This window comes from Mastigoproctus giganteus, chromosome 5 (genome assembly GCF_048544385.1).
Source record: "Mastigoproctus giganteus isolate SK-2022 chromosome 5, ASM4854438v1, whole genome shotgun sequence".
Lineage (NCBI taxonomy): Eukaryota > Metazoa > Arthropoda > Arachnida > Uropygi > Thelyphonidae > Mastigoproctus > Mastigoproctus giganteus.
The window spans coordinates 71322804-71344868 of NC_143579.1; the positions used below are offsets into that span (position 1 = coordinate 71322804).

At 35.5% G+C, this 22065-nt stretch overlaps 1 protein-coding gene across 1 annotated transcript in view; it reads right to left on the minus strand.

Moving 5' to 3' along the window:
- Positions 1–2595: 2595 nt before the first annotated feature.
- The window catches only part of LOC150085479 (isocitrate dehydrogenase [NADP], mitochondrial-like), a 153196-nt gene continuing 133726 nt past the window's right edge, over positions 2596–22065 (minus strand). The window contains exon 11 of the mRNA XM_090374064.1: positions 2596–2818. Coding sequence (XP_090230190.1) covers positions 2731–2818 — 88 coding nt within the window. The 3' untranslated portion in view covers positions 2596–2730. The remainder of the gene's footprint in view (positions 2819–22065) is intronic.

Genomic DNA, 22065 nt, shown 5'->3' on the forward strand with positions numbered 1-22065 from the left:
TTCTTGTCATGTAAACATAAAAACAGCCAATTGTTAAGCAAATCTGTAAATGAGATACTTGATTTTAAATAAAGCTTATGTGGATGAATCAAGGGCACAAGTTTTTAACTGGCATAGAAGGTAATGCAGACTATCCAGTGATATTACATGAAATAGTTCTATTTCAGAAACTTATTTTGAAAGTAAATTTGGATATGAGGAAAGTTTCTATACACTTTGGGTGACAAACTGAAAGCAGATTTGACATTCATTCTGATTTTTCAAGGGAAGCTAAATAAGAGATTCTGTGTGACACAAAAGGTATAAACTATAGCTTACTTGACTGGTCTCTTCACTATTGCAATGCTTCTCAACTCATAGTGCACTTTGTGTGAAATACTTTTTTAATCAATAGTTGTTTTACTCAGCTTATTTTTCAGACTTGGCACCATACGACTGTTTTCAAAAATCAAATCCTTCCTCAAAAGATTAAGATATTCAAAAGAATGTGACACAGGGTCTGAAGTCAATCCCAAAAATGTTTTAAGCAATGGCAGCATCACTGGAATAAGTATAACCTCTGAGTATGACTACTTTGAAAGGGACATCATTCATTGGATGTTTGGGCATATTTATTACAAAACTCAAGTCTTTATTGGCACATCTTGACATAGTATTTTCCTCCTCCTCTCTATGTTAAGTTGCATTATTTGGTTGTAGTAATTTTTCTCACTGATTACTTATCCTCAGTGATTGAAACAAGAAAGTCTGTAATCACGGGTGCTGGCAGCATGGTGCAAGTGCACCACCTTTGAATTTCAAAGTAATACACAATTTTCAATATTTTCATTAATTTATTGAAAAATTGAAACAATACAAATTCTTTCTTTCAAAATGAAAGTGCTTTCTCCCACCGATCATGAAACGTTGGCTTGGCTGTACATGCAAATCAGTCAAACTTGACTTAATTAAGATATTGCACGTATTTGAAAATTTGGTGAACAAAAAAATTCATTCCCACATGCACCACCTTGCAAAATATCCTACCGGTACTCATGCCCATAATGTACTTCTATGATTCCCAATTCTTTAAGAGCAAAGATCTTTGCATTACTGTTTTCACAAATATTTTCTTATTTTTTTTTTAGACCCCCTCCACTGTATATTTTGTACCATACAGGCAAGTAAAACATCCCTAGAAACTTTATTGTTACAAAATCTAGACAAGACTGAAGTTATAGTTCAGACACAGCACGGGTTTGTTAAGTCTTGTTTGACCAATCTGATTGGATACTATGATGTGGTCACAAAGGAACCAGATGCAAATAATAATTTTGATATCATATACATGGATTTCAAGAAAGCTTTTGATACTGCTACACATGGAAGACTACTGTACAAATTGGAGCGGTATGGTATTAAGGGCAAGTTGCTACAATGGATAAAGGGATGGTTGAGTGGCAGAAGACAGAGATTGGTAACCAATGGATACTGCTCTTTGTGGACTAATGTTATTAGTGGAGTCCCCGGGGTTCAGTGTTGGGCCTTTTGTTGTTTTCTATATTTATCAATGATATTGACAAAGGTATATCAGGCTAAATGTCCAAGTTTGCAGACAATATGAAGGTTGGCAGGGTTGTAAATGATAGTAAGCTATTGCAACAGGATCTAGAAAAGTTGGGCTGATGGGCTGAGAGATGGCAACTGAAGTTTAACATTGAGAAATGCAAAGTACCATATGGGTAGCAGTAACCCCAAAGTAACGTATCAACTGTGCACTACTACACTCAGGACAGTGGAGAATGAAAGACTTGGGGTAATTGTGCAGCCAGATATGAAGTTTTCTGAGCAGTGCAAACAGGCTGCTAGAGCAGCTCATGGGGTCTTGTCAATGATACACAGGAATTTTGTTAGTAGGGATAAGGAGATGATTATCCCCTTGTATAAGGCAATGGTCAGGTCACACCATGAGTGCTACATACAGATAAGGGAAACGTAATTGGTGAGGGGAACAAAGGGTTGCTATTACAAAGAAAGGCTTAAGTTCTGCAAATTGCAGCATCTGGAGACTAGACACCTGTGAGGTGATTGATTGAGGTGTATAGAGCCTTTAATGGTTTGAACAAGCTCAATGCTGATGGGAGGAATCTTCTTTTTGCTGAGAATACACACTTGAGGGGAAATAAATTCAACTTGAGGAAAGACAGTTGTAGAATAGATGTGCAGAAATTTGACTTTAGCCACCAGGTGGTTGATTGCTGGAACAAACTTCCATTGGTTATTGTGGAAGTTGATAGCTTAAATAAATTCAAAGAAGAACTGAACAAACTTTTGGAGGGAATGGATGGGTGAAATGGGAAGTGTTTTTTTTTTTGGCTGATGCTGTATAAGCTTTCTTTCTTGCATCACATACTTCTAATGCTAAAAGAGGTTATAGAGAAAAGAAGTGAAGTTTGCAGTTCTGGTCTTATCAAACCAAAATCAAAACAACTGTTTCTTGTTATAAATTGAGGAATATAAGATATAATGATTGACTTTGTGAGGCACTTCCCTTCATCAAAAATTATTTCACAATTGTCTTTATAAATTTACTGATAGTTAAATCATCAAACCAGATTTTACCAAAATGAATTTTATTAATGACAAGGGTCATCCATTAATCAAAAATTCATTTTTTACTCTTAAGATGAAGCTGCCTGCCTTGTTCTTCTGAATGAATTCTAGTTAAAATTATCTAAATTTTCTTATGATTCAAGATTGTTGTTGTAATTCTTTATCGAGACTTTCAGCAACAGCCTCAAGAAAATCCATGGTATAAAGGTAATGCTCATCCTTTACGCTGTATAAAAAAAAAAAAGAGAAAAGAAAGAAAACTTGTTACAGTCTATTACATCTCTTATAAGTTCACATAATATAAGTTCATATATTGCATATTATGGTACAAATAAAGAAAGTCTATTGCTATTCTGTAGTATTTTACAATTTATAAATGAAACGTATGAAATGTTCTTATAAGGTCATTTAGAATTAGAATTTTTGAAGGCTGTCTGAGAACATAATTATGTAAGTTATTTAATTACTTGGAAGAGAGGGTCTATGTGCTTGTTAGTTGTTATATTAATGAATTGATAGATGCTACACTACATGGTATATCAAGTAATTTATTATCAGAATGATTATAAGCTATTTAATTACTTGGAAGAGGGAAGGGGAATCTACATGCTTGTTCATTATTATATTAATGAATTGATATACACTACACTATGATACCATGTGGTAGATTAAGTAATTTATTATCAACATAATACAATTTTAAAGTAATTGAACCACCTTAATGTCAAACACTTAAACATGGCTGTTTTGGGAACTCACTGTTTCCCATCTTCAGGCCTATGGGGGTAGAATGTTTGATGAGTGGTGCTACATGTTTTCAATTTAATAATGATTGATTATTTACAACGCAATGTATTCTAATTATGTTATAGTCCTTTACACGTACAATTGTACACTTTTGCTTATAATTTAATTAACTCAAATGAATAAATATATTGCTACGATACTGCTAATTTCCAGGATGTATGGGAATAATGAGGTTGGTCTTAGGTTTGTCTTCTTTATTCTGTGGAGGTCTAGAACTACTGTTTAGAGTTTTGTTGATGATGTCTGTTTATGCTGGAGGATATTGGTTCTTTACAGCTATTGGCTTTATGGTTAAGATTTCCTGTTCCAGTAATTCTGGTTGGCTGTAAACTTTTAGGGCTCTGTTAACATATGTTCTGATGATGGCTATCTTGGTGGAGAAACGTTTTGAGGACTTTTAGTTTAGGATGCGTCTTGTGTCCGTGGGTTTCCTATATACTGTCATCTAGGTTGTCAGTTTCTTGAGATGAGGATGTCCAGGAATGGGAGTTGTTTGTTTTCTTCTGTATCTACCTTAAGTTTGATTTTGTGGTAAAAGCTGTTGAGATTTTGGTGGAAGTCATCTGTATATCTGACCCACTGCTTCGGTTTTATGGTTGATCTAGAAAATTTTCTTCCAAATGGCCCATAAAAGTTTCTGCTAGGAGGCCTGAGATCTGGATGTAGAAGGATCTATTGTAGGTGAAGTAGGATTGTCCTGCTGAAAGGTTGATTAAATCTAGGATGTCTGATGATTTTATGTTCTTGGTGAGTCAATGTTTATGTTCCTGTCTAGATTATCATATATGATAGATTTGGTATTTTGCAATGGGATGGTGGTGTATATAGATTCTACATTGAAGGGTACAATTATTAAATATTTCAAATGTTGATCTAATAATCCATAATAGATTAAAAAGTTTAGAAATATTTATGGATATACTCTCAAAAACTGGTCCTCCCCACACCCTTAATCTCAGAAACCATCCTAATCTTCCTCTGTCCAAAATCCACTAGGTTTACCATACAACCTCCCATTGGCTACACCAAGTCAACCACAATCTATATAAACAATCTATTTAAACGTTAGGAATTTTTCATAAACTATCTTTATTAATTTATGAGTTAATTAAATTTTTAGCAAAAGTGTAATTATTATATAACAATTGTACATGTAAAGGACTATAGCATAATTAGAATACATTGTACTGTAAATAATCAATTATTATCAAATTGAAAACTTGTAGGACCACTCCTCAAACAATGTTCTATCCCCCCATAGGCCTGAAGACAGGAAACAGTTCCCAAAACATAGTCATAAATAGTTTAAGTATTTGACACTGAGGCGGTTCAATTCCTTTAAAATTGTATCTTTTTGATAATAAATTACTTAATCTTAGACTCTATCAGATGATTCCTCTGAAGTAAATCAAACACCACTTCTACCACCTGCTCTTCTCTGCAGAATACTCCTGCAAGCTCAGTCACCAAGTGGAATCTTGGTGACTCTTCAACACCAGCTAAGGCAACATATGCCTCCGTAGCCGAGTAGTCAGGAGCGTGAGTGCAGTAGCACACGCTCTTTGAGTAGACCGGGGTTCAAGCCCCTGACTGCTGAATACGGTTGATCTGCCAACCCGCACTGGACCAGCGTGGCAGATTATGGTTCATTTCCCTCAGCATGAATTGTTGAGGAGGCTTCCATCCTGCAGTGGGTTGATCATGGCTGCACTTTACCTTTTTTTTATGCAAAAATAACTGCTGCCTCTTCTAATGAGGTTTGCAAACCTCTCTATAGGTCTGCCAGCACAGTGAATAAACCTGTTTCTGATTGCCAGTTGCAAATATCACAGAACAACAGAACAAACCTTCAGAAAATGCTAAAGCCTCTACATCTCAAGCAACTTTCTCCAAGCTTCCAGCCAAAAGTCAAACAGAATGTAACTAATGCAGATAAATCTCAGTTACTCAAACAAAAGTGCAACATCACAATTATTCCCACAAAAGACCGAATTTTTGTTTCTAGGCTTGGACTTGCCACCAAATCTGAAGATCTGATCAACTTAATTAAAGAAGAATATGGTTTCAGTGTGGATGTCCATTCTCTGAAGACACAGTGCCCCGCCTCCTCATCTTTTATAATAACATGCCTTCTATCAATATGGAAAAAAAGTGCCGAATTTAAGCTCCCTCTTATCAGGGGCTACAGTCAAATGCTTCATGGACAGACTGCCAAGGGAATCCAAAATCTCTTCTCCAAATGCATAGCAATCAGTGTCTCTGCTATCTACACTCATTACGCTCTCCTCTTGTCATAGAATCCCCAGATCTCGGCTGTTCAGTGTTTACCTTCAGAACTGTAGGAGTATAGTTAGTAACCTAAACCACTTTAGAGTAATCCAAGGCTCACATATTTATGACATTACTTGCTCACTGAAACCTGGCTCACCGTAGATGTTGATGACCTGGAGATTATAGATGGGCAATATATAATCCACAGAAAAGACAGAGGATCTCATGGGGGGTGGAGTAACTGTTATACATTCAAACCATACACTCTGTGAAATTGAATCAAATTTCAAAATTTTGAATCACTATATTGCCTTCTCCACTTGGCTATTTAAAAGTTTTATTAGTATTACTCTATTTTCCACCTCCCTTAACTAACAGTGACCTTCAGTACTTAGAAAACTCCTCCCACTTATTCAATCTGCTGAAATTGCTATGGATTTGGGTTTTAACTGTCAACTGGGCAATTTATGATGATCTTCTACATCACTGCAGATGAGGGCTCTCTTTAATATACTTCACAGTTATGGTCTTGAACAAGTTTGCAATTTTCAAACCAGAGAAAATGCCTACCTTGATCTTATATTCTCCTCTACTCATATTGAGGTTTGCAAAGACAATCCTATATTCCATTCGGATCATTTGACAATCACTTTTGACATCACTGTGACTTTGCATAACTTGAAATGCAGCCCCTGTTCTCCACGGTTCAATTTCAGAATGGATGACTGGCCTCTGCTTGGTGAAGGTTTGTTTGTTATTGTTATTTGGTTTTTAGGAGCATTAGCAACTAAGGCCATATTGCTCTGGGGATATGCGGTGGTCATTCCCTGACCTTTCCGCATCCTCCGTATTTGGTAGGCACGGTGAAGATAAAGAAAGCCAAATGAGAACCATGGGAAACTTCGGGGAAACCTTACCAGGCAAACTGATTTCCCACTACCAGAGTTTCTCCCTGCATTCTCGGCACTAATTAATACGTCGTTATCGACTTCTACTAACAACACACACCATATGTTTACCAAGAATGCAGGGAGAAACTGCAGTAGCGCGAGTTTGCCCGGTAAGGTAAGTTAAGTTTCCCGTGGTTCTCGTGTTGATTTTCTTTAACTTAGCCCTCTGCTTAACCTGGCTCTCAGCAATATGGACAAGCAGCTCTTTGATGTTGTTGGTGACATCGATGTGCTCACCAATAACCTGATCAACTGTGTCCGCTCAGTTATATCCAACATTGCTTCTCAATCCCATCTGATGGCATGCTCTACCCACTCACACTGGCATAACAGTGAATTAATACATAGAATTAAATTGAAAGAATTCTATAGGAACAAGTATAAGCAATCAGGTGATAGTCGATGCTATGAAATATTCAGTCAACTCCACAAAGAAGTGAAAACACTCATATTAAAATCTTACAATGTGTATACAGTCAGTTCAGGATAGTCTACTTACTCACACAGAGATATTAAACCATTCTGGAATTTCATGACGGGCAAAAATAAAACCTGTAGCAAGTTACAACTCCATAATGCAGATGGAATTCTATTAATGGATGAATTCAGTATTGCTCAAGAGTTTGCCAAATATTTCTCCAGAATTCAAACCAATGAAACATTGAGACCTGCCTTATGTCCTGACTTCATACCAGTTAAAGATGATATCCTCATCAACTTTTTAATCAAAGATGAAGATTTAAAGTCAGCATTAAAAAGCACGAAGAATTACTACACTAGAGGTCCGGATGACATTCCTGTCTTATTTTGGAAAAAGACTGTCACTACTCTAAAACCCCTTATAGATCGGATCTTCAACTTGTCTCTCAGGCTGGGGAAGTATCCGAAGCACTTTAAGCAAATCAACATTCTTCCAGTTTTCAAAAAAGGTGATAAAAATGATGTAACTGATTACAGACCCATATCCTTGCAAAATTCTTCGACACATCAGTACACAAACATCTCTTCAAATTCTTCAGGCCTTTCATTGATCAGTATCAACGTGGTTTCTGCAGTGGAAAATCAGTATCAACGTGGTTTCTGCAGTGGAAAGTCAGAAGTATATTGCCAAAAAGGAAGCAAATTTGGCAATATACTTCTGAAGTTCTCGATAACCACCTTCAAGTTAATGCTATTTACACAGATATCGCTAAAGCATTTGATAAAGTCCCTCACGAACAACTTCTGGAAAAACTTAAGCTATACGGTATCCGTGACCCTTTGCTCTCATGGCTATGGAGCTATATTACGCATTGTTCCTTGAGCATTATCATCAATCAAGTGAATTTGGACCATTTTATACCACTAAGTGGAGTACCTCAAGGCTCGCTCCTAGGTTGTCTACTTTTTGTTTTCATAAATGACCTTCCTTCTTTCATCTGCACCTCCAATGTTCAAGTTGCTCTCTATGCAAATGATCTTAAGATCTACTTAGCAGTGAAGGAGATATCTGATTATCAACAGCTACAATGTGCCCTCAATAAATTCTTTCAGTGGCTATCTCTGAATGGCTTGCCTGCTGACCCTTCTAAGTGCAAAGTAATCTCTTTCTCATCCTGCAGATCTCCAAAAATAATAAATATGGAGTACACTATTAACTCTGTGACCACTGAAAGGTGTGACCAAGTTAATGACTTAGGGTTGTATTCTCCAGCAGTGCTAAATTTGATGCCCCTGTCCTTAAAATCATCAGCAAAGCATTCAAAATACTGGGATTTATCAAAAGCAACACCTACAAGTTCAAAAGCTATAGATATGCTGTTATCCTATATAAAACCATTGTTCTGCCAATCCTTGAATTCGGTTTACCCATCTGGAATCCTCACACAAAGGCTTTAATTAACAAAATTGAAGCAGTGCAAAAAAATTTTGTTCGTTACCTTACGTTCCATAATCTTCTATTTTATCACTCATTGTACTATGTATTGCAGTGTGATTACTTTCATCTGAAGCCTCTGTGCACTAGAAGAGTTATTGCTGACATCACCCATCTAGCCAAAGTAATCACTGGAACCTATGAAGCATCTGATATCCTTAGTAAAATCAAATTACGTGCTCCTTGTAGACAAGTCAGGAATCTTATGCCATTTTGCCTTGACTCTGCCACCACGGACTTTATGAAGTTCAGTCCACTAAACAGAATCAGCAAATGACTCTCTCATTGACTTTTTTGACAATTCCTGATCACTGATGAACTCCATCCACAAGTATGCCTCTTCTCTTGAACTCCAAAGTGAGTAGCTCTCATTTAATTATTGTAGTCTATTATTGTTTCTTCTTTAATTAATTTATTTAGTAAAAAAAACATAAAGCTGCACGGCTCAATAACTTCTACGTTGTTACAATATATTTAAAAGAGTAAGACATTACATCAATCTTTTGCGTAGAATACTTCCAGTCAATGCTCTCCAAATGTAACGAATAAAATAAAATAAACGGATAAAATAATGTTTGAATTTATATCAATGGTTTATCTTTCTATTGGATTTCTTATTATTGTTATCGACTCTGTTCATTGTGATGCTCTCAGATACACTGTTAATGGTTACCTGTTGTGTATCTTATTAATAAAAATAAAAAAAATAAAATGAAATGTACCATGTTGTCATGTGCAGAAGCCCCATAATATATTAAAAAATCACACAGTTCTTCCTTCTTGTTCGGTACAGGTAAATGATCTTGTAGTCAGTGTGATTCATCGTATGAAAGGTCGATTCATTGTACTTTAGATTTATGCGTCAAGCAACACACTGCTTTGGTGCACGCAACCGCATCGGAATTGGCCTTTCATGCCATCAATGAAGGTCACGTATTCCTATTCAATGAAGCAAAAATTTTAAGTACAGAACATAATTAAGTCTTGAAATGAAACTACACGAAAATTTTATCAATTTGTGACGTTCTTACTTAATTTCGGACTTCTGATCTTTTTTATGCATGCATCAATACAAATAATCTCTCCCTTTAAGAGCCTAACACACACACACACACACACACACACACACACACACACACACACACACACACACACACACACACACACACACACACACGCACCATGATATTTCCATCCTGTGAACATGGCAATCAGTCAAAGTGGTTGTCTGCTTAAGGAAGGGAAAAGCTGCAAATTTCGTTTAATTTGAATGTTCATCCAAATTTTTAATTGTGATTTTAATTATTTATTCACAGAAGCAGTTTTTTGATTTTAATTATTTATTCTGATACAATGTCTTCTCACACTCTTGCTGAGTTGGTTTGATATGTTTCGGGGTCGGGTGGGGGCTCTCGCCTTTCAATTCTGTTGCACGTTGAATCGGTTATATCTCTACGAGTGAAAGAATTCATTAAATTATTTTATCTTTATTTTATTTTATTCATTACATTTGGAAAGCACTGAATGGAAGTATTCTACGCAAAAGATTGAGGTAATCTCTTATTCTTTTAAATTAATTAATTTATTTATTGTTTGTTTTACCAGTAACTTAATTTAATGCATACTTACTTCTTTTGTACATAAGATTTTAATGTTTGAATCAATGGTTTATCTTTCTGTTGGATTTCTTATTATTGGTATTAACTCTGTTCATTGTGCTGCTCTCAGATACAATATTAATGGTTACCTGTTGTGTATCTTGTTATTAATAAAAATAAAATTAAATCTACCTACCATATTGTTATAGTGTAGTATATATCAATTCATTAATATAATATCTAAATTATGTTTTCAGCACAGTTTTACACAAATATCAATGAAAGGAAGAAGTAATATGTGGTAACCGGAGGGGGGGGGACCCTTCAACAGAAAGAATAAGGCATTTAAATTTGCCATGTAAACATTAAATAAATTATTTTTATTTTATACTTCCTGTATATATCAATAATACAATATATCACACAAACTGCATGGTACATTAAGGCTAAGCAAGTTGAATGGTGGTGCTTTCCGAAATGACAAAATTTGAGGAATGCAGAGGTTGTGCAAAAAGAATGTAATAAGGCTGAGTTATATTTTGGATGAGGCTACCGGGTCCTTCCCCCCCATTTTTGCAGTACACTTATTACAGAGAATTCTAACTGTAGCCAGAAACAAAAATTATGTATAAGATGCCACAAGCTTTAGTTGCTTTTATGCTTATTCTGAAGAATCCAACCCAAAATAAATCTTCATATACAAAGTACAGTTCTGTTTCTCCTTCATTTGATTAAAGGGCAGCATGTTAAAAGAAAAAATTTGTAAGATTAATAAAATTTAATGATTTATACCTTGTAAACACTAGCAATAAGAGTATTAATCAAAATTACCATACACCATAAATGAACAAGTCTTGATTTTGTCATGTATACAAAAAAAAAAAAAAAAAAAAATCTAAATAATAAAAAAAAAAAAAAAAAAAAATTTGGTTTTAAACTAAATAAACAATTTTTTTTTATTGGGCAGAAAATAATTCAATCTGTAAAGGGTTAAATTTTGTTGCATGGTTATTTATAGAAGGTTTTTCATAATGTTATAGAAATTGGACAGCATAAAAAACTCAGGGCACAGTAATCATGATACCAACCCTCAGGTTATGTGAACCTGTGGTTGTATTCAGATGCATGAGATACACATTACCAGAATATCAAAATAGTGACCTGAGTAGAGAAGGTCAAGTGTGTGCTGTGGTTTCATGATGCTTCATGAAAGAAGTTTCGGTATAACTTTTGGAATGGAACTACCAACCTGTCAGATACCGATTCTACAAGTGGCAGTCATAGAGAGTGGACATGCTTCCAGTTAGCTCCAACAGATTAAATCCAGGGAATTAGATCATGTGCCTAGGTAGACAAAGTTTTGTTTCCTTAATTTGTAAATTTAATCCTTGCCTTTTCTAAGTACTGCTGCTAAGTTACATTCTTTTTTTTAAAAAAAAAGTTTATAATTTAATCACATAAAGGTTATAAAATCACCTTTATGTGATTATGACGTCCTTATCTCTACTAGAAAAGTTTGATAAATCATCGATAGGACACCATGCAACATTGCAACCTGTCCATAATCCTCGGACAACCACGTCTGACTGTATCATAACTCCCAAGTGGCGTCTCCGTAGCCAGGTGGGAAGGAGCAGCAGTGCGTACCACACGCTTCTTGATTAGACCGGGGTTCGAGCCCGTCACCACCAAATATGGAGGATGCGGAAAGGTCAGGGAATGACCACCGCATATTCCGGAGCAATATGGCCTTAGTTGCTAATGCTCCTAAAAAAAAAAAAAACCAAACCAAACTCCCAAGTCCCATTCCTCCACTACTGACTTTAGTTCAATCCACCAAGTGTATAAGTTATTTTGGGGTTGCTGTTCCCCAGGTGTAAGACCTTGCATTTTGCTGAATTAGAGCGCATAGCTTCCACTTTTCTGACCATCCCAGAAGTCTATCTAGGTCACTCTGAAGAAGCTCTGCTTGGCGGCGATCATTAACTACTCTACTGATCTTTACATCATCTGCAAGTTTAGACATCACACCCTATATTCCTTCATAGATGTCATTTAAGATAATCAAAAAGAACCATGGTCCCAATACTGATCCTTGGGGAACATCAGGTGGGGTATCTAATACTATCCCATGCAATTACATATGCATCCGATCTAATTCGTCCTTCTCTTCTTTGCATTTATATATGTGAAGAATTCCTTACCTGCACTCTTTGCTCTCTCCCAGACTCAGTAAAGATACTATAGTGAAAATTATACTTTGCTGAATAAAACATCTTTCTCCTTCAGAAAATGATGAACATAATTCAACCATGGAAGACCAACATGAAACAGAACATCAGCGTTCCGCAAATTCTTTCCAAAATAAGAAATTGCCCGACTCCAATGAGATTTTAAAAGATGAACTTGAGTCGGAAATTAATAAAATACTTTTAACTATTTTTGCTAAAAAAGTTCAAAGCCTAGAAAATATAGACTGAGATCGTCTATGATCATCTCAGTACGATAGTACCAGAATAGAATCCTAAAGGGCGTTTTCTGCCACTAATCAAATACTGTATGTATCAAAATTAGATCCATTCTAAACTATCATATTATTGATTGCTTATGTTTCTTAAGAGCTCACTTTATTTGGACAGGTAGTGTGGCTGCTTAAGCATAACTAAACTTTGCAGTAACAATATGTATTTTTTTGTTTTTAGAATAACTGTATTTTTAATGATTTTTTTTTCAGAATATTTATTATTGCAATAAATGTTTATTTAAAACTTGAATACAAGTAATTACAGTACTTGTTTTTTACTTATTTTATTGCATCTACCTGTCATCAAAATTTATTGAGAAAAACGTTTGTTTTTGGAAAACCGGTATCTCGGTTTCATAAATTAAAAATACCATATTAAGATTTTGACCGGTATTGTAAGCCCTAGTATCTAGTGACTCAACAAGTGATGCACTCCCAATTTTGCCCCGAGAGAGAGCAATGCCGAGGGTGAGGTGAACAAGGCTCTTGCCTCATATTAAAAGCTGAAAGGGGTGCCGAAAGAAAGGTTACATAATTGCCAACGTTGTCATCATTAACAGTAGGGCACAATTTTTCATTCTTGCCTCAGGTACTAAAATGGCTCGGCACAGCCCTGCCTCCAGAACAGAATAATCAAGTGCATATGCATACTTCTCTGGGTCAAGAAGAATTTAGTTTTACTGGGAGACTTTATTGTCAAGGAAATGGCTAACATTTTTTGTAATAAGGAGAGGTGGACCAGAAGCAGGTTGGTGGGAGCAGCAATTGATGATATTACCACAAAATTGTCAGATTTTAAGAGGGGGTAAAGACAGCATTATTATTCATGTTGGGACTAAAGATTTTAAATGAATACAACCTGATTTGTTGGATAAATGTGGGAACATGATGAAAAACTGTTGTGAGTTGGGTCACCTATTGTGAATTAACTCAAGACTTGAACTCTGCAAGGCTTTTGGGGAAAAAGTTTCGTGTGGTCTGCACTTGTAGTTAGAAGGAATCTATTTTGTAGATATAGTATTCATTTGAACAAAGGTTAATCTCATGATATGGGTCAAAGTAATGCTTGCACACATCTGAAGAATTCTTGTTTGTTGCTGCAACACCTGATGTTGGCATGATGTTCCGAAAGTGGCAACATTTCAAATGAGTTGGAAGATAAAGCTAAGGAAACTAGCATAAATAACTTCAAGGGAAGTGTCAGGGTGTAAACTATAATTGTGTCCACAAATATCACGAGTGTTGTCAATAAAGTGAGCGAATTTGAACTCCTGGTCAGGAAAACTAATGCTGACATAATAGGCCTAATAGAAAGGTGGTGTCACCCAGATATAGGGGATGATCAGTTTAAATATGGTAGGCACAATGTATTTAGGAAAGATAGAAGAGGAGGTGGTAGAGTCATGCTTCTTATCAAAAGCAGCTTGAGCACTAAAAGAACGTCTGCAGATTCAGAATTTACGCATGCTAGCATAAAATCTGAAATCTGTGTGGTGGAAACAAATGCATAACGAGAGTGGGAGTAAACTACAGACCAGAAAATTGTGAAGAGTACAATGAGTTTAATTCCATCTGCATTTAGTTTAAATGCAGATGGAATGGGCAAGCGTGTGAATGTCTTATTGTGGGTGACTTTAACCTGCCCCTAAATTGGTTGGAAAAGCAGGAGGGGAAAATCTCCATAGGGAAGAAAATTTTTAAATAAACTAGATGATTTCTTCTTGCACAGAATTTTAGAGAAAATACCATGGGGAAGAATATTTTAACCATGATCATTACTCACAAATCAGATGATATCATTGGGCTCACAGTACAGGAACCACTGGCAGGAAATGATCAAGTATCGATAGTTGGAAGCTGAAGAAAGGTGTTGCAGTTGTTAAAGGTAAAGACCCAGGTTTTAATTTCAGGAAAGGGGACTATGACAGTTTGAGGTGCTATATGGTGTCTATCAACTGGGCAGATTGGAGGGAGAATACAAAGCATTATGGAATACCTTTAAAGCAACAGTCACAGATGCATTAATGCATATAATTTCACGTATGTGAATACAAAGAAGAAAACAGACCCATATGTAATGGGTGTGGTAAAGTTAAATAACTTAGATGATGTTGCTAATGAACTGAATTGGTACATCACATCAACCTTTATTGACGAAAGACTCTTCATGTGAGTAAAGGCTGAGCAAGTGAATGATTTACAGATGAATTTTAGAAAATTATGATAGATGATTTTTGAGAAACTTTCAAGACTAAATAAGTAATGTTCCTGGAGTTGACGGCATATATCCAGTAATTTGGAAGGAAGCAGCTAGAGAATACATTGAACCATTAAGGTTAATTATGAGGGCACCACTGGACTCGGGAGAGATTCCTTTCGAATGGAGAAGTGTCACTGTATCGATAATACATAAAGGCAGTTCTAGGAGTGAAGTGGGTAACTACAGACCAATGGTTGGAAAAATCCTTGAGACAATGATTAGGAGCAGTATTTTGAAATAAAAATGGCATTCTGAAGAACACACAACGTGGTTTTGTTAAGAGAAAATTATGTTTAATAACCTGGTTAGCTGTTTTGACTAGCTACTCATGAACTGAATGTAGGAAATCATTTTGACAGTTTAATTGGATTTTAGAAAGGCATTTGACAAAGTCCCTCATGAGAGGTTACCGTATAAGCTGAAATGGGTGGGGATTATGAGAAAAATTCTAAGATGGATTGCAGGATGGTGAGAGTAATCTACTGTGATTCCCCAGGACTTGATTCTTGGTCAACTGTTGTTGCTGATTTTCATAAATCACACTGATGAGGGGATAGAAGGAATGATGTCAAAATTTGGAGATGATGCAAGAATTGGGAGACTAGTTAATGATCAGTGTCAAGCAGTGTTTCTCCAGGATGACCCGAACTGGCTTCAAACATGGTCAGAAAGTTGGAACTATGATTTAATACAGCAAAATGAAAGGTTTTACACTTGGTGAGACTGAATTAATAACAGTAAAGGAGGAAAGGGATCTTGGAGTCATGATTTTGACAAATATGAAGTTATCTGAGCAATGTAGACAGCAGGCCAGGAAAGACCATGGTGTCATATCAGTGATTTTTCGATCACTGATATGACACCAATAGTCTCTAGAGATAGGGCAGTTACAATCCCATTACATAAGGCAATTGCATGATACCTTGTGGAATACTGTGTCCAGGCATGGAGACCTCACCTAAAAAACAATATTGTGTGAGATTCTGGGAAGGGTCCAAAGATGGGCAACCCACATGGTGATATCTGTAAAAGGGTGACCACATGAGGAAAGACTGATTACGTGAGCTGGACAGCTTGGTAACTAGGCACCTTAGAGAGGACCTGAGTGAAGTCTGTAAGACTTTGAGAAGGGATAGTAAAATGAATGAAGGTTAAATTGTGAAAATTTACCCTTCATTCATTTTACTATCCCTTCTCAAAGTCTTAAAAATTATCACAAAACTAGGGGTAACAAATTCAAATTATGGGGGAGAGATTTTGGTGGATTGCAGAAGTTTTCTTTCGCCCAGTGAGTTGCCGATTACTGGAATGGGTTGCCTCTGTGTGTGGTTGAGGCTGACAGCACAAAGAAATTCAAAGGTCAACTGGATAATTACCTACATGGAGAGGGAAGAGCATAATTATTCTATTTTCTTAACTTTTTGTATTTTCTTTTATCTCTCTCTTTTTATTTTTTTCCCCAGTGCATCAAAAGCCCTTCTTGCACTACATGGGTAATACCAATACTAATTTTTAGACGCCACAAATCACATTATGGTGGATACTTAAGAAGTGTATAAGGATAAAGATGTATAAGTTACAGGTACTATAGGAAATGGTTTAGGATTATGTGTGTTGTCTTTAATTTTCATGTGAAATAAGTGAAATGGGGGAAGCAGAAGAAAAGCCCACCTTTGTGACTGTATGGTGTTTAGATGAAGTAACATTTCATCTGTGAGGACAAGGGAATTAACACAGAGTATGCATAGGAGATAAAGAAAATTCTTAGATCTATGTTTAAAAAATGGTCCTCCAATTATAAATGTTTTGGGCAATGATACAGGAAAAGATCTCTGGATGTGTTTTTTTTTTACTTTTTTTATTTTTTTCTTAAGAGAAAACTGTGACAGACATATAGCAATGGCTTTTTTACAGTTCAAAGACTGGAGAGCATCTTTCCATCTGTTTGGAAGGAAGCCATGGTAAAAATTATACTGAAAAATCTGAATAAAGAAAAAGATGCTCTGGGGTCATATAGGTCTATAGCTCTTTTGTTGGCATTGGGTAAAATATTTGAAAGACATCTAAAAATCAATATGGATACAATAAGAATAGCTCCATAGAGGATGCTGTTGTTGCAATGGTGGATAGAGTAAAGTATGCACAGACTAAATATATACTGGGTATGTTTGTTGGCCTTAAGGGAGCATTCGATGCACTATGGTGGGAAAGTGTTTTATGATGTTTAAAAATGGCAAAGTGCCCCGATAATATTTACAGGACGATGAGAAGCTGTTTCAGCAATAGGAAAGTAGTTGTGCAAGCAAAATATCAAGAGTTCACTAAGAATATAACAAGAGGTGCTCTGCAGTGTTTGATCATAGGCCCTTATGTGTGGGTCTATGTTGTGGATGAGTTGTTGAATGGTGAGTGGAGCACCAGTGAGGTCATAGTGTCTACATATGACCTCTTGATATTAGTATATGGTGACTTGAGGCTATAGATAGAGGAAAATTCCGGGATAAGCTGTTCAAAGGTTAGAAAAGTGGGTTGAACTCCATAAATTGGAGATTTCTATTAAGAAAATTAAAATGGTTTTAATCAGAAGCACTCTGAGTGCAGGAAGATGCCCCACAGTCCTAATATTGGGACAACCAGTAGTGAAGCTTACCTTTTTTGCTCCACATGAAATATATAAGAGACAAAGTGAGAATAGTGTACTCAAAGGTGAAGAAGTTGGTAACAGTGCAGGGGGCATTAAGGGTGAGGCTTTAGACACACTCTATAAGTGCTCATTTCTCCCCATTGCAATGTGCGTGCTTGCATGTGTGAAGCATGGGGGGTAAGAATTCAGCATTCTTTTGTTAACAGATGTAGGTTGTTTGCCCAAAGGTATGCTTTGCCGGGGTGATGCTAGCTTGTAGAACTGTGCCCAATGATGTCATGCAAGTGATAGCTGGGTGTGAGCCTAGTAATGAGAAAAACAGTGAAATTTTAACAAAAAAGAATAAGTCTGTAGAGATGTATGGTTCGATCATGTCAAGATATATGATAGAATTATGATAAAAAAGATTAAAAGTGGAGAGAGATAGATTTTAAAGTGAGGTTATGGCAAGAATGATGGTGCTGAGTAGTGTTTACAAATTCCCAACAAATATTAATCTTTGGGATGCGGGAATGAGAAATTGGAATTCTCGGGAATTCCCGAAATCATTAATTATTCTGTATTTTTCATAACGTTATTTATAAATAGTGAATCATTTTTATAATCATTTTTCTGTGATAAGGTTATACTAAAAGTTTCAGAGGTTTTTTGTAAAAAAAATGATATAATAATAAATGCATGTTTTATTATTATTATGAACCAATATATTGTGACAAGATTATATATTTCAATAACATGTAAAAATTATCTCTACCTGATATACACATTTGTTAATAGAAAAAATTAAAAGAGGGGAACATTAACACAAAATAAATGCTAAATAAAAATCATTTAAAAAATTGAAAGATAATATCACAAATAGTTAAAAGTTATCATTCTTAAAATGAAAATTTAAAACACACAAAGCATTAATTGCCCTATCCGATAATCTTTATTTTTGTTTCGTGACAAATATTCCAGATGTAGAAAAATTTCTTTCATTTTGCCTTCCCGTTGGTGGAATTGTTAAGAGTGTGTCCAAAAGCATCTTCAAGTTGGGCGTTAGGGTACATGTCACTTCATATAAGCTCATTTCCTTTTTAAAAGACGAAAGCATTTTGTCTGCCCTGATTTTGGTTTTGCTGTTGAAATCGATATTGCTTTTGCTAAATAAGATTTTAGATCAGTTTCTGATTTCATGTTGGAGTATTCCACAACAATGTTCGCATCTCCTCCACTTTGCATTTCTTCTGTTAAAGCACATTTTCCCCTTTAAAGTCTTTCCATTAATGATTCTGCTAATCGAGCTATTTCATTCTTGTTTGCCAAAGCAAAAAAGTAGTCCTTTTCCACCTCATATAAACAACTAACAACATTGTTAAAATATTTAATGAGGAATAAAAAAAATAATAATAAATAAATAAAATAAAATAAACCGCAGCTATTATCAATCCACCGCAGGATGGAAGCCTCCTCAGCAATTCATGTTAAGGGAAATGGACCATAGTCTGCCATGCTGGTCCAGTGCGGGTTGGCAGATCGACTGCATTTAGCAGTCAGGGGCTTGAATCCCGGTCTACTCGAAGAGCTTGTGTTACTGCACTCTTAACTACTTGGTTAATGAGAAATACTAGATCTTTGTTCCTGCATTTAAGAAATTCATTTCTAATTTCTTTTAAAAGCATACTGCTCAAAGCACAATTCTGTTTTTCCAAATTACTAAAAAGAAACTTAATTTCCTTGCTTGTTAGAAGATTTTCATCGTGATTATTTAATGCTTCAATTGCTAATCAAACAGGTTTTAAGCAATTTAACATATCTCTCACAATTTCAAAATATTCCTCTTTCCATAAGTGACCGAGCTTCAGCTGTCATAAAACAATTTTTTTTTATCGGATTTAGGATCTTTAAAAATCTTTCGATCATTCTTTCTAATGTATTCCAGCATGTTTTACAGTCCAGTTTTGTAGTTCCATTTTTTCAGTCTTGATTATTTCCTGCTGCAAAAGAGAATTTGTTGCTGGAGAATATTTAAACAGTTTTACAATTTTTCTTATACTAAAAATTGTCGGAGAAACATCATCTTGCAGATCATACCGATCTGTAAGATGAATCAGCTACATTATCTGAATCAGAGTCATCGCTTTCATCTTTCTCATATTCAGATTTGGACAAATGGTCCAGGAAATGCTTAGTTTTGAGTAGGTGCCATTATTATTTTAAAAGTCAATGGACTACAAAGGCATCATTCAATATAAATTTTGTTAACAAAAAATGATTATCAATAATAAAGTAAAAAGTAAACTGCAGCCATTATCAACCCACTGCAGGATGGAAGCCTCCTCAACAATTCAGGATGAGGGAACTGGACCATAATCTGTCATGCTGGTCCAGTGCGGGTTGGCAGATTGACCATATTTAGCAGTCAGGGGCTTGAACCCCAGTCTACTCAAAGAGTGTGTGCTACTGCACTCCCACTCCTGACCACTTGGCTATATATACACACACCTATAATTGCAACCAAAACTTAATTTTTCTATCTTAATACGTGAAAATTCATTAATCATATCATATCACCAATATTAATATCACAAATCATTTTTGATAGCTTAATATTAAACAGTCCAAGAAGCCAAGAATTTGGCCAATACTCAATCGTAAATAATAAAAACAAAACTGACTCAATATTGCACTGGCCACCCATGTCAGCTGGATGTGCTTTTTAGCTAAGAGCATAAATCCTTTTTCCCCCTCCTGTTCGTCATGTACATTTGTGTCCAAGCTTAAAATTTCTATTCCCAAAACAAAGCAAGTACTACTTAAAGCAGGGGTGGGGAACCTCTCGCCCACAGGTGAAATTTCACCCCAGTCAAATTTGAAATCGCCTACTGATGAAGTCCTCTAAAATGCCATATGAAAAAATGGCATAAGCTTTAAGGGCAAAACAGTCATTTAATATAAGTTGTTTTAAGCATCCATAAACAAATTTCTGTTAGCTGTAATGATCGTCTTGTGACATTAATCATGAGTAGGAATCGGTACAAATCGATGACGTAATAGTCACCATCATTACAGCCAATTTGCATTTAGCATTTGTTTCTCCCCCAAAACCACACTTGTGCATGTTGGCTCTGTCTCATTAGGTCTTGTTATTGGTGATGGATAGTGAGTGTTGATTTAATTTTTGTCTTGGTTGTGTCATTACACATCATTGCAAATTAAGTGCAATAATTTTGAATGCTGGCAACATTTATGGTTCATTTGCTTAGTTCTATTTAAGTCAATATTGTAAAGTGCATAAAAGTAACCCCTTTCTACAATTCTTTGTTTGATGAAAAATGGACGAATAATTATTTTTTCATGGAAGTAAATGGAAAGTGTGTGTGTCTCATTTATAAAGAATCGGTTGCAGTTAATAAAAATTACAATCTTGAACACTACTATTTGACCAAACATACGAAATATGAAAAATTGAAAGAGACTCTGCATTTAGACAAGATAACTTTTTTTAAAAGAATCTTTATGCAAACACCAATCTATTTTCAAAAAAAACATTATTCATGAAAATACATCTGTAACGCAAGCAAGTTATGAAGTGTGTGAGCTAACTGCAAAGAAACGAAAACTACACATCAAAGGCGAGTTTGTTAAAGAGTGTATAATTGCTGTTGCATGAATTTTAATTCCAGAAAAAGTCAGATTGTTTTAGAATATTAGTTTAGGACAGTTTCTGACCGTATAAAAGACATGGCTAATGATATCCAAGTATCCTTCAAACAAGGAGCATCAGAATTTGTGTTTTACTCCATAGCCGTAGATGAGACAACAGATATAATATGGCACATTTGACTATATTTGTATGTGGGATAACGGCAAACTTTACGATACAAGAAGATTCATTTGCTTTAAAATCGATGCATGGGACCACCACATGAAGTCGAATCAGCAATTAGTGATTTTGATTTACCCTACGAAAAACCGAGCAGTGTAGTTACGGATGGTGCACCTTATATGATAGGATCTGAAAAAGGACTTGTTGTTTTAATTAAGAAAGAACCGGAGAGCCATCATCTGGAATCTAGTGTGTTAATAGTGTGTCACTGTCTTATTCACCAACAAAATTAATGTGCACATTCTCCAAGAATAACCAATGTGATGAAAGTGGTAACAAAATGTATTAACTTCATAAAAAATAAGGGATTGGACAACAGAGAATTTAAAGAAATGTTTAAGGATCTTGAAGTGGAATATGGTGATTTATAGTACCATTGTGAGGTTTGCTGGCTAAGTAAAGGGCAGATGCTCAAGCGCTTCTATGAGCTGAAAGATGAAGTGAAACTCTTCATGGATATTAGAGGCTTCCCCATTTAGAGGAACAAAAGTGATTATATGATTTGACATTTTTGGTTGATATTACTAGCCATTTAAATAATCTAAATTTGAAATTACAAGGGCCAAATCAGCTTATTACCTATCTTCTTGTCAATATCAGCTTTGAATTAATGCTGCAACTGTTCGTAACTCA